At 32.1% G+C, this 14,154-nt stretch overlaps 1 protein-coding gene across 1 annotated transcript in view; it reads left to right on the plus strand.

The window, feature by feature from the left end:
• The first annotated feature begins 352 nt into the window (after positions 1-352).
• The window catches only part of LOC145328559 (uncharacterized), a 45,246-nt gene continuing 31,444 nt past the window's right edge, over positions 353-14,154 (plus strand). Inside the window, exons 1-4 of the mRNA XM_080172295.1 lie at positions 353-434; positions 4,255-4,315; positions 8,349-8,440; positions 11,083-11,181. Of these exons, the coding sequence (XP_080028421.1) occupies positions 415-434; positions 4,255-4,315; positions 8,349-8,440; positions 11,083-11,181 (272 nt within the window). The 5' untranslated portion in view covers positions 353-414. The remainder of the gene's footprint in view (positions 435-4,254; positions 4,316-8,348; positions 8,441-11,082; positions 11,182-14,154) is intronic.

Consider the following 14,154-nt stretch of genomic DNA (forward strand, 5'->3'; position numbering starts at 1 on the left):
TATAGGTTATTTTAGGTAACGTTAGGTTATATTGGGTTAGGTGATTGCCCCACAGGGTTAGGCAATTAGCCCCCTAGAAATAGGAGAAAAACTACTGTGAAAAATACGAAGAATCGCCCCTTAAGGTGCGTTGCCACGAAAAGGACTATACCCTGTAATCGTTATATAAATAAGTCAATTAAAACCCTCAAAAGCACTATGCTTGGCAGGTTTCCCTGGCACCAGAAGTATAAGGTTCCTATAGGTATTCAATGTCTGTCAATCTGGTGTATAGCTTATAAGCTAGGTATAATTTAATGTATCTGTTATATTTGTAATTCTTATGTAATATTTCTGGGCTTTGCAACTTTTTAGATATTGTCATCCTTGTTTATTTAGATAAAATGATTCCTGAATGTGTGAGATAAACCTAAAATGCATTTAAATGGAATCAGGTAAGCCTCGCAGGTTTAAGTTATCTTTATGATAATAAACAAATTTTGTAAGTCGTGGAGGGATATATTTCTATTTAAAACAAACCCAATATAATTATTTAGCGCATGCAACTTTCTGTAGATATTAAAATGAAATTAGTAAGATTAAAACCAGTTTTGTTAGTGCCGATGGGACCAAAGACATGGGCTAACAAGTAATACGATCCTATACATGATTTTTCAGTATGACTGAGAACCGGTTCAAATTCAGCGGTTATTAATCTGTTTCGAAGCCATACTGGAAAACATTTCTATCCCCAACATGGGGTAAACTATTCTTTCGAGGCTTTTTTAACCTTAATTACCTAAAATAAGAATTAAATACACGTTTTTTTCTTCAAAAATTTGTTTTTTTGATCATATTTAGTTTGTGTCAAACCGCCGAATAATTGTGTACTTTCTATTAGTGGAAATCTGCTATTGTCATATAACCCTAAAATCCCTGATTTTAGATGAATTAAACTATACATGTGGGTTGAATGCACCTATACTAGACTAAACTGTTTCATTTATTTATATTTATTTTCATTTCAAGTAAAAAATTTACTGAATGAAACTTTTCTTTTATCGAAGTGATGCAGTTAAAGGAATTTGTTAAAAGCGAAGCTTTTCCATAATTAGGGTTGGTCTGCACGTCCACAGCTTTTACGCAAAAATTTTGCATATGATATATTATCATGTTCAACTGATTTTAAATGTTAATATGCATTTAAGGTAATATATCATAAGTAAAGTATCTCTATAATCAAGTCAAATACTCTAAAACTACCACTTCTCTTTTGCTTCATTGTATTTTTAATAATTCCCTCATATAGTTAAATCGTTGCTTAGAAAATAATGATTATAATAGATAATAGTGTGACTCTAAAAATACAGAACAAAAGTTGTTCTAGGAAAATTTAATTTAATCTTTTTCTTGAAATTCACTATGTAAATATAACAAACATATGTAATTACAAATTTTTAAATAGATAAGCTACTCTACAATTCTAACTTGTGTTAACATTATTCTATATCAACCTAGGAATCGTCATTGAAAAAAATAAAATTTTTGGATTTTTAAGGCATTATCCCTAATTGCTACTATTCCTGCTACATTTACAAAAAAATCAAAACACGGTTTTATATTTCAAAGCTCATTATTGATCTGCATGCAATATGAGTGTAATTGTTATCTTATTTCATATTGTCAAAATAAATATTTAACAAGGATGACAACATTCATTAGTAGCGAAGCTTGGATTGGAAAACGAACAAGGACATTTAAAGAGCATTTGTTAAAATGAAGAAAAAATTCTGTCAGGAATAAAAAGAAAATCACATTCCCATATAAACAACCCCTTAAATAGTGGATGTAAATATTCATTTATTTCCTGGTATCTCATTTATATCCCTGGTATGATTTTAGAAGACTTTTAATTTTTTTTGGAAGATTTTAGAAATTTTATTAATTACTAAAAGAAAGAAAAATTATACCAGGGAAATAAATGAAATTTAAAAACCAAAATTAAACCACATTTTACTAGCATAAAAATGAGTTTTTGTTTAAATGAGAATGATATTCCTGTCCAGTTTTTTGTTTAGGAATGAATATTTCTTACCCTCGTGAATAAATGATGACCTATCAGTCCATCATTTATTCCCTCGGGTAAGAAATATTTATTCTCATATAAACAACCCCTTAAATAGTGGATGTAAATATTCATTTATTTCCCAGAGGTGGTCATTTATTTCCCGGAGGTAGTCATTTTTAGAAGATTTTTAATTTTTTTTTGAAGATTTTAGAATTTTTATTAATTATTAAAAAAAATTGATATCAGGGATATAAATGATCATAGCTGGGAAAAAAATGAAAATTAAAAACCAAAATTAAACCACATTTTGGCATAAAAAATGAGTTTTTGTTAAACAAAAAACTGGACAGGAATACCCCATTCACATATAAACGACCCCTTAAATAGTGGATGTAAATATTCATTTATTTCCCGGGTATGATCATTTATATCCCGGGTATCATTTTTAGAAGATTTTTAATTTTTTTTTGGAAGATTTTAGAATTTTAATTAATTACTAAAAGAAAGAAAAATTATACCAGGGAAATAAATGAAATTTAAAAACCAAAATTAAACCACATTTTAGCATACAAATGAGTTTTTGTTTAAATGAGAATGATATTCCTAAACAAAAAACTGGGCAGGAATACCCCATTCCCCCTATAGTATTACGGAATGACTGACTGGCGGACGGACAAACAAAGTAAATTTTAGAGTAGCTTCGGCATCAAAAAAGAATTAACTGCAAACAAAAGCTATTTATTTTCTATGTATAACAACAATTCAAAATTAAAAATTTTCTGATTCTTGCATTTATGTAAACAAGGATATCAACATACAAATTGGAAATCTTACTTTAACAATTGTTTATTCACCTTATTTTCTTCTTTAAAATCTTGTTTTTTTATTCATGTCATTTTAAATTGACTTTTCAACTTTGCATGATAATAAGTAGAAACGACTTAAATTTTTATAACAAATTCAAGAAATAGGAGTGGAGTTTTACATTTAAAAATTGTAAAAGTTTGTTTTGTTTGAAATGAATATGATAACACTTGCTAATTTTTTATTTTTCTAATTATACATTGACTTTCTAAATATATCTTTAATGATCCAGGGCAATTTTATTTTGGGGACTATTTGTAAAGTTTAGTTGTATCGATATAGAATCAATTCTTATGTCATAAATTATTGTATAATTGTTTCCAGGGATCTAAAGGGATATGACAATGGCCGATTATCATCCAAAACCATTTACATCTAAAATTTGAATCTTGTTATTTCTGCTTTATTATACTTCGCCTCTAGCCCGCAGGGAATTTATCCTATTTGGTGGTGAAGGTCTGGCTACACCCCCCCCCCCTCCTTCCTACATCTATTTAGTATTTTAAAACCATCTAGGGACTAGGATTTAAATTAGTTCAGTGGTTGCTAATATCTTAGGATTCAGAAAGACAAACAGATAAATAGATATCGCTCTACTGTAAAAGAATAAGAAAATGATTTCTTACTCATCTATCAAGGAACAATAAAGGCACACCTAAAACAAGGATGACAATATCCATATGAAAGCAAAGGTTAACAAATGAGAAAAATTGCCAAAAAATAACTTTCGTTACTTACATGAATTCTTTTATTGACATACTTAATTATTAGATGCCCCGTTGTACCAGGAATCATCATGCAATATTTTAATTGTTATTATATTAATATCATTTACGGTCAGATCTTTTCGTTATTGACTAACATATCTAGCCTAAATAAAGGAAAACAAATTACAAAAGGCCAAATTAGAAATTATTAAAATGCAAGAGTAGCTATAGCTGCCTTGCAATATTTTTTTTAGAATTAATTTTTACATCTGTAAAAATATAATGCTTCATTTGGTAACATTTTAAAATAGTAAAAGTACATTTGACTTCGGCATACGAAACTCAAATTTTGCTTTGTTTTTCTAATTACATTGTAATTATCGTATTTATCTGATTTTTGGAATAATGATTTTTAGGACAACAAGGTAAAATATTATAAGCAAAGCATCTCTATTATCTATTCCTGAAAATAAGAGTATGTCCTTTTACCGTATCCTGTATTTCAGCAATTTTGCAACAAACGGGAATTAGTTTTATTTTAGCCAGTTGCGAGCATCTCTTTATCAGAGAACATAAAAATGTGGTGCAACATCCAAGTAATAATATATCGATTTACAAATGATTGTTTTGTTTTAGATTGTTCACTGTATTGTTGTTGTATGAGTGTTGGCTAATCTCAATTTCTTCTTCTGCCGTGGTAAGTTTTTTTTAGTATGGCTTCGAAACCGATTAATGTCCGCTGTATTAGAACCGGTTCTAAGCCAACCTGAAAAATCATGCATAGCATCGTATTATAGACAATTTAAATAACTACACTAGCATTTTCTTATCAAAAATCATTTTATTTGAGGGCTCGGCAGTGGATTGTTGTTAAATAGAAAAGGTTATTATTATTATGTATTTTATTGATAATTCACAACAAAGAAAAATTAAATAATAATGTAAAAATATACAAGGTTTCATACAGTGAAAATATGATTTTTTTTTTAGTTTAAAAGAGGAGTTCGTGGATAGTCCCCTTTGAATAACTTTTAAAATTACAGTTTTAAAATTACAGTTTAATTTTTAGTCAAAAGACATGTCTAGTGATGCCAATGCTGCAGCTAGGTCTTCTTTGCTTAGCTCCATATCGGAGGTTTCATCGTCCGAAAGCAGCGAAGGATCGGGGAAAGTTGACGGGTGGTGTATATGTAATGCTTGAGATGTTGAAAGTGATGAGTCATCTATATTGACGGTACTGGTTGAGGTGCCTGATGTTAAGGTCCGTGTTTGATTACTGGGTGATGATGTGCTGCCTGGTGTTGGGATCATAGTTGAGCAGAATGAGGGGGTGTGATACAGGGTTGTTTTTTTTATGGCTGTAACCCAGCTGTAGAAAGATTCTGATTCCTTCCTGTTAATGACAGGTAGAGAGGTGACCCGCTTGATGCTGATGGTCTTGAGATAGGAGGATAGGGTGTTCGTGGCTGCTACTGTGGGGTAGTTAGTTAGGCAAAACAAAAATATATTAAACTTCAGTTTAATTTTTGGCTTTTTAAACTGGGCCTTGCTGTAAGCTTTCATTTATGAGGTCTTAAGATTTAAAGTTATTGTTGAAAAGAAAGGTAAACAAACACATCATTTCTATATAAAGTTTAAAAATTGAAGATTGAAGAAAAAATTCGTTTTTATCACTAGACCAAATAATATAAAAAATTATGGGCTGGCCTGAGGTGTTTTCACCTAGTCTTACATTGATATAAAGGAATATGTAAGACTTAGAAAACCCGAACTCCTTGGCTTACCATAGAAGTTTTAATAGATTTAGCTCACTATCCTTCATGTCAAACGCATTACTTAATTAGGATAGTAATTAAGGACAGGGATCTAAATCAATTGCATCCCCAATGATGATACACAAAATTAACCCTTATGTAGATTACAATTAGTGGTTGAAACATATGGACAATAAATATAATCAACCAATCAATCAAATTCATTAAAAATCCCAAAGTTGTTGAGCCAACGAATAAGAATACATTAAGATAAAACTTTGGGGACTAGTGTAAAAAACAGCCCATTAGCCCCGCTCTCTCTGAATTAAGAATCTAAAAGCCCTGCAGGGTAATGACTTCCAAAGGTACTATAAGTTTTTTTAAAGTTGGAAATTAAGGTATTAAGGGTTTTGCTTTAGAGATCTACTAAACTATAAATAAGAAATTGCAAATATTTTACAATGTAGCACTATTTCAAATGTCAAGTTTTTTTTTGTAAAATTACAGTTTTAAATGTGACCTAGGCAAAATATAAAATTCTTTTATTAGGTGTTTTTACCTTCTAGCTAAATATCTATTAATTTTTACTTCATATAAAAAAAGCTTCATTTATGTTAAATTTAAAAAAAAGGTTCCAGAAACATTTGAACGTATATTTTTTCTATGACTATTCTACCCCCCCCCCCCCCCCAATTATTAGCCAAATACATCTTTATGAAACAACATTGTCGTTTTGTATTTTCTCCTTTTATTGGGAACTAAAAAGATTCAAAGACATTTTTAGCTTGAATTTTAGTTATATAAAAACAAACAAGGAGAAACGGGATAAAAAGTAAGCGAAAATAATTACTGATATCTATACAGACAATCTGGAAAAGTAATAGTTATTTATCATATGGTATTATAGACAGCTTTCTATGGATATTAAAATGAAAAATCATAAGATTAAAACAAGTTTTGTTAGACCGATTGCCTTTGCTAACAAAACTGGTTTTGATTTAATTTTTTTTTAATATTCATTGACAATTTTCTTTAACACGATGCTTTACAAGATTTTTCAGTATGGCTGAATACCGGTTCTAATCCAGCGGATATTAATCGGTTTCGAAGCCAAGCTGAAAAATGTATTAATTGTTTTAAAGTAGCTGGATGAAATTGCCGGGAGAACCTTTCTTAGTATAAAACGAGGTTTTGACAATATTCGTGACAGGGGATGGCAGATTAGCCCCGAAAAACGACGAACCCCTAACTGTCCCACTTTGAGAAAGACGATTCCAGTGACGTCATATACGTTTTGGGAAAGAAAAAGGGAAGAGGGGAAGAAAATCTCTTCAAAAGAGATGTGAGAAAAGGGAAGAGATTTTCTTCCCCCCTTCCCTTTTTCCTTCACAAAACGTATATGACGTCACTGTAATCGTCTTTCTCAAAGTGGGACAGTTTGGGGTTCGTCCCGAAAAACAAATGATTCTGAGAAATTATACAGATGATACATAGAGATGCTTCGCATCAAACAAGTTATACAAGAGTATTTACTTTTTTTAAAAACGACCTTTTTATCTTTTTCTTGGGTCATTTCTTCCGCCTATTCATATCTACAAAAGAGCTTCATAAAAATAAAAAAATGCAATTACAACAAACAAAAACTGTTTAAAGATGAAAGAGGAGTAAACTTGAAATGACAATATAAGTTAAAGTGATTTCTAGTAATTTAAATAATTTGTAAATTGCGGAAAATATTGTACACCCGAAATAAACCTATATTTGACCGTTTCGAATATGATATAAATCAAGTCATTTGTCTTTTAGTAGTGTGACTTCTTTACAATTACTTTAACTGTAGGTTTCAAGTTAAACATCACAGATAGCATAACCTCCTAGTTATATCTTTATTTTTAACTTAAAATTAATAAACAATTTCATAAACAAAATTTAAAAAAAATACGTCATACTATATGAATGACCAATTATAGGCCAATACACAGACCAAATTACCAATGGAAGGCCATTATACATTTTAATTGGCCAAAATGTAGGCCAGTATGACGTCATTGTGTATATGCTAGTTTTGCTAAAACACAGCTTTTTAAAAATCAGGTTGATATTCCACCTTGATTGGATTGGACGCTCAATGAATTTTAAAAAAATGTGGTATTTCCAAAATAAATTTATTTAAAATGAATTTCTACCCAATTACAAAGTGGTAAGATGTGCTTAATATATAATTGTTGGATTCAAAAACACGTCCTGACTTATATTAATTTGCGATTCTACTAGACTCTGCTGCAGCTCTTTCGACAGCGCTCTTGAGGGTGACTTAGGCTGGGTGCGGCTTTGTGTGGCTTGGGCTAATGAGACTGACGTTGGCTGCGGCGGAGGATGGTTAACTCAGCTTTCTCGAATCCGCCCTATATCAGTTTTGCCTAAGCTGTTTAAATGAATATTATAGCGGATATATTTGCTATGAACCTGTTTTATGGGGTTGGCTACGGCTGAGGATGAGGCTGAGTGAGGTTTAGTGTAGCTGTGGCTGAGTGAGGCTTAGTGTAGTTGAGGCTGAGTAAGGCTTGGAGTGGCTGTGGCTGAGTGAGGCTGAGGGCGGCTGTTTGAAATGTGATGGCTTTTGCTGAAACTTACTGCGTCAGACATTGAGGCTTATTTGGTGTCTTACAATGCGTGGCTGTGGCTAAAGCTGCCGAGCCCTGCTTTTTATTTCGCCTAATTTTTTTCTATAAAATACATATATTTTTAAAAATTCTAGTATATAAGTCTGAAAATTATATACATGAAATTATTTCAGATTTTATCTCAATTTTACTAGACATGAAATTTAATTTTAAAATTTTGTGTAATTTTTCTGTTTATCTATCTGTCAATCATTTTATTTAGGATATTATCTACCTGTTTAACCAGTAACAATCTATCTATTCATTTATTCATATATGTATCTATCATTTATTTATTTATCTTTCTACCTAGTTGTATGAGAGCGCAATAAATACAGGATGTATAGGTTCTCTGAAGATAAAAACAGAAGAAGGCCTAAAAATAAAAACAACTTCTACCCCAAAGTAAGAAACTATATTTGCTTAATAAGTTCTAACACTCTACAAATGTTAATGTTGTATGTATTCAGCGCTAATTTTCTAAAGTTAGGATTCAGATTCATACGGAGATTGGAAAGTAAAATTTTATTGGCTTGTTGAAACATATCAAACCGGTCGAATTAACCCTTACAGATCGGGGGGGGGGGTCATATTGACCCCCCCCTCTAGTTTTTTCAATGTCATTTTTTTTGTAGGTAAGATGGAGAGCTGTGACTTCATGACTTTTTAAGTTTAGTAATTATGCGTCGGCAAGAGTTGATTTTATTAGGATATCTGGTCTGTGTCGGTCGTGGTGTCCGGTCAAAGTCGGTTGGGTAGCACCAAAATTTTAAAAAATTCTAAATACTTTTGTGTATAAGGTAGAAACCTATATTTTTTTTGGTGAATACTAAGATATCAATGACCTTATGAGAAAAGTGGTGTTATGACCGTTTGACCGCACCCTGACCGACTTTATGACCGATTTTTGTCCGGCTTTTACTACAGACATATATCCTGAATATCATGGCTTCTATTGCAGCTAGAGACCTAAAAATTTTTTTGGTAAATTCTTGAGGAAAAATAAACAGATAAAAATATTAATTGGCGCCGCCAACCGCCGTTTTACCGCCGTAACCGCCGAAAATGGCGGTTTCCGTTATTTGCCGTTTTTCGGCAATGATCAGAAAAAGTAATTTTTTTGTTATGAAAAATGAAAGTTCGTCCTAAAATTTGGTCATCCTAGCTGCAAAATTGGCCGCTCTACAGCTGTTTTAAAATTTAGCGGCTGGCCGCTAAAAAGCGGCTAAGGAGCGGTCTGGCCGCTATGACTAGAAAAAGTAATTTTCTCTAAAAATACACATGAACCACCAGAAAAAAAATTTTACGTCTTTATCTGTAACAGAAGCTGAGATAGAGGGGGGGGTCAATATGACCCCCCCCCCGATCTATTAAGGTGGGAATTGGGGCCCGATCTGTAAGGGTTAAAAGACAAAGACAAACAATGAGAATGTTAATGTTCGTTTGTTCTACCGTCTGATTTCAGAGCTTCCTTTTTATAGATGTTACCATTCTAATTAAAATAAAGAGTACGTCCAACCTCACCAAAACAGATTGTTTGGAAATACTATAGAAGCTACGCTACTTGTAATACTAAATCATAGATCACTCTGCGTGTTATTGCACGCTAAAGCCCTCTTTTTATTTTAGACGTTCTTACAATGACAATAAAATATTATATATTTAAACCTTTAATGTCCAAACTTTTTAACCAACGAATGGTGGATTGATAAGAAAATTCAGAGGCTAATTTATTGTGATATACTTTCCTCGGATATAATTCATTTTTATAAATACTAAGCTAAATGTATAGCTATTTTGTAAAAACACTTTTTATCAGGAATCTTTCTCAATTATGACAACATTACCCTACTGTAACTCATTTGTGGAATAGTCGAAATAATGATATTTGTACCAACCAATCAAGGTTTACAAAAGTTTATAGCCTACATTTAAGAAAGAAGTCAGGGATCTAATGGGATATGACAATGGCGCCGATAAATTAATGTCCATCCACAATGGTGATACATAAAATTAAACCATGTGAATAGAGCATATAATTAGTGGTTGAAACGTTTGAACACTCAAATTAATAAATTAACAAATCAAAATTCATTAAAGTCCTTAAAGTTGTTAAGCCAACGAATTTTAAAACGTTATTATAAAATCACGGGGACTACTAGTGCAATAATCTGCCCATTGTCCCTTCTCTCTTTGGAAAGAACTTGTTTCTATGACATGTATAATTTATATTCCTATGTTCCTTTCCTCCCTGAATTTTATTTACGTACAGCCAGTTAAAAATAACTCTGTAATTGTTTATAATGTACAAGAATATTTGCGTTCAAAAGTAGCGAATAAAATATAAATTTATATACAGATAACTACCTGCCCCCCTTTTCCAATGACCTTTTAGTCTGCTAGCCAATTTTCTCTGCTACTTTGCTTTGTTAATATATTTGATATTCAAAGACCCAATTGAGGGTCAGTACAAGGTCCTTGGGATGGTGACATACAGTCATTTAACTCCCTCCCCATCTAGTCTTTTACTCTAATATGAACAAAGTATATTAGTAAAAACCTGTGCATTTATAAGATTATTAATTTTTTTGTTTAGATAAAAATCTGCCAAAACAAATATTTTCTAGTCATTTGTTTATTTTTTTCATAAAAAGATTTAATTTTCTTATATAAAATTGATTGTTAATCCGTTACTTTGCTGTCTAAGCGTTGTAATTTATGGATGTTGCCGTCCTTGCTTATTGAAGAATTTGCAATTTTATGGGGAATTTAACAATTTGAAAAGAATATTTTTATTATTATTTGGGTTATTAAAAGTTTTTTTTTTAAAACAATTATAAAGCAAAGATATTCTTTAATAATGGTTGATGGTCGGTTAATAGGTCGTAAAGAACATACCAAATATATCATATAACATTTTTTCTTTCAAATATTTAGATTTCGACACAGTGTAGAAGATTATAATACTAGTGTAAATGATATTCAGATTTGGACTGTCAATTCACAGTGTTAAAAACAAGGAAACTAAGATAAATTATAATATTTAGGTTTGGACTATTAATCCACAGTGTAAAAAATGAAGGAACTTGTTGTTGGAAACTCTACCACAAATTCAACTATAAAGGAAGATATACAATTATTAACAGGTATTTCTTACTTAACCCGCGACTATTCATAAAAAGGGACGCGACTGTGGCGTAATAGTAATACGTAGCGCAACCGATCGTTGAAAAGAAGTTGATATGTTCGAATTTTGGCCCGACACCGCTTCATAACTAAATACGTTTACAATGGTTTCTACTGTTGCTATGTCAGGTGCGCGACATGAATAGTTAGAGTAAAGGGAATGCCTTTGCCCAAAACAGGCGCAACTCATTACCATGCCCAGTTGGGACTTCTCAACAAATGTCGTGCAATCAAAGAATTGGTTGTGTAATGGTTGTTACCTTACTTAATACCCTTGGCGATTCAAAACGGTGGCGTGGAGAGGACTTGCATCTCCCAGCCCCCTAGAGGTCTTCATAATTTTATTTGGCAGGGTACTTGCTTACATGTGGTAGACTGGAGCACCAAAACCCCCCCCCCCCGCTTAGTTTTGACAAAAATCAAAAATAAGGGGGGGGGGGTAGTTTTTTAATGTCTGGAAAACCATGAAAACACTTCTGATATATTCTCCTTAAGACTACCTGTTCAGGGATACATCAATTACTAAAATCAGTCAATAAATAAGGAAATTATAATTCAAAACATGAATATCCCTGTTATAAGGTTTCCCCTCTGGTATACTGGATTTACTTGATTTACCTCACTCAACTTTCTGGCGTGTTGTACAGTGAAAAAACTACCCCCCCTTATTTTTGATTTTCTTCAAAATTAAGGGGGGGGGGGGGTTAATTCTTTGCCTTGCCGTGCTTTTTTCCTCCTTGCCGTTTTTCTAGACATTAAAAAACTACCCCCCCCTTATTTTTGATTTTTGTCAAAACTAAGCGGGGGGGGGGGGGTTTCGGTGCTCCGGTCTTCACATGTAAGCAAGCACCTTTGGCTGCTATATGTAAAAGACTTCTGAATTGTCCGAGCATTCTCAAATAATATTTTAACTTAATGTGAATCTCCCATCATCTAAAGTAACATCCCTTTGATAAACTGACCTTTATCTTGTGGCCCTAACTCTGCATGATGAGATAAGAAATAATTCTGACAAAGACATCCTTCTTAATATTACTACTTGTGTTATGCGTCAAATATAGCAGCAGCAGTAAATAAAATTTTTATAGTTTGGATCTGATCATAAGATTATACAATTATTGGAATAGGCATAATGAAATAAAATGGTGGTTTATGGGTTAGAATTAGAGAGTAGCTGCATTTAGTAAATTTTTATTGAACCCTTTTAACCTTCTAATTTACCCATGCAAATTTTGTTATATAACATCAAAGGATAATATTTCTTAAAATTAAATTGGAGGACGATACAAATTTTAATATGCAAATATATAAAGGATGTTCGTTTGTGTCTGCTCGTCTAAATTTATAGTCTAGTATTTTAAAGGATTATATTCCAAGCATTCTATTTGATACTTATTAAAACTGACTGGAAGAATTAACCCCTTTTTAAAACTTTATAATAGATCGAAAATTAAATAGATAGGCAATACATCAGTTTACAGGCAGCCGCTATTCAGTCTCAGCTGCAGATTGTTGATGAATTTTTCTGTCAAAATTTTGAGAAACTATTGGCGGCTGCGGCAAATTTTTTTAGATATTAATGCGGCCTTGAAGTTGAGTGACCCAGGGAGGGAGGTGACATTGGGTTGTTTATTACACTAGTCCCCAAAGTATTATTAGAACATTTTCTTATTCGCTGGCACAATAACTGTGGGAACTTTTATTGAATTTTGATTAATTTGTTCAATACTTCAAACACTAATCTGTAATCTGATTTTGGGGTAATTTTATGATTCTTCATTGGGAATGTACATTTATCGACAATTGTCTTATCCCTTTATATCCCTGTGAATGACTTGTTATGGCGGCCAATGCATAGATTTGTCTTCTATAACTTTTAGTTACTACTACTAGACCTTAGAAAGCTTATTGAAGTTGTAAGACTCTATAGTTATAGTATATCTATTAAAATTGTAATACCATATTTTACACCTAGATTATTTTAATTCAATATACATCAAAGCAAGCCGTTGTATTTTATACTAGCATTTTAATAAAAAAAAGAAAGTAAAGAAGGAATAGAAAAGATAGAGAAGAATAGAAATACGAAAGAAAGAGGGAATGAGAGAAAAAGAAAGAGGATGAGACAGATTGAAAGAGGTTGAAATATATACATATACATATCTATAATACAAAGTAGAATCATGTCTGTCCGTCCATCCGTCTGTCCCTTAAGATCTCGGTAACCACTGAACCGATCGGATTCTACTCTTCAGGGTATATACCTATTGGTCCTGTGGTGGTTTTAAGCTATGAAAAAATGAAAATTTTCCCCCCACCAAAAAAAAAAATGGTGCTGACCATAAGGCGCACCAGGATTTTTAAATTTTTTTATAAAAATTACCTCTTGGAGCAAAGGCCCTAGAGGCTAGGGGCGAAGGCACTAGTCCTATTATATAAAGTAGTAAGCGTTTTTTCCTGTCCCAAAGGATCTTGTAACCGCTGAACCAATATAAGTCTCCTTTACCGTGAAGCTTCTTAAAGGTACTGGGAAGGTTTTAAACTATTTTCAACCCCCCCTCAAAAAAATATTTTATTACTCTTTTGAAACTCAAATTCAAAATAGGCTGAGGTTGACTTTTCCCCCTCCTACCTTAAGTGCCCCTAGATGCTTCTAGGGGCGTAGCTGCTAGTATAATACAAAGTAGAAAGATGTCTTTCCGTTCCTAATATTAAAATAAAAATCGTAAAACCAATACCAGTTTTGGTATCCAGGTTCTTCGGCCACTTAGAACTGAGAAAAGTTAACCTTTTTATTTTTCTTTTAATATTCGCGGAAAGCTGTCTATAAAACTATGCGATAAATGAGTATTAAAAATCAGATTTGTAAAGAAAAGGAAAAACTAAAATTTTTTCAATGTAGGCGACTTCAATAGAAAAATATCAAAGTGAAA

This window comes from Acartia tonsa, chromosome 9, assembly GCF_053477335.1.
Source record: "Acartia tonsa isolate MP-2025a chromosome 9, ASM5347733v1, whole genome shotgun sequence".
Taxonomy (NCBI): domain Eukaryota; kingdom Metazoa; phylum Arthropoda; class Copepoda; order Calanoida; family Acartiidae; genus Acartia; species Acartia tonsa.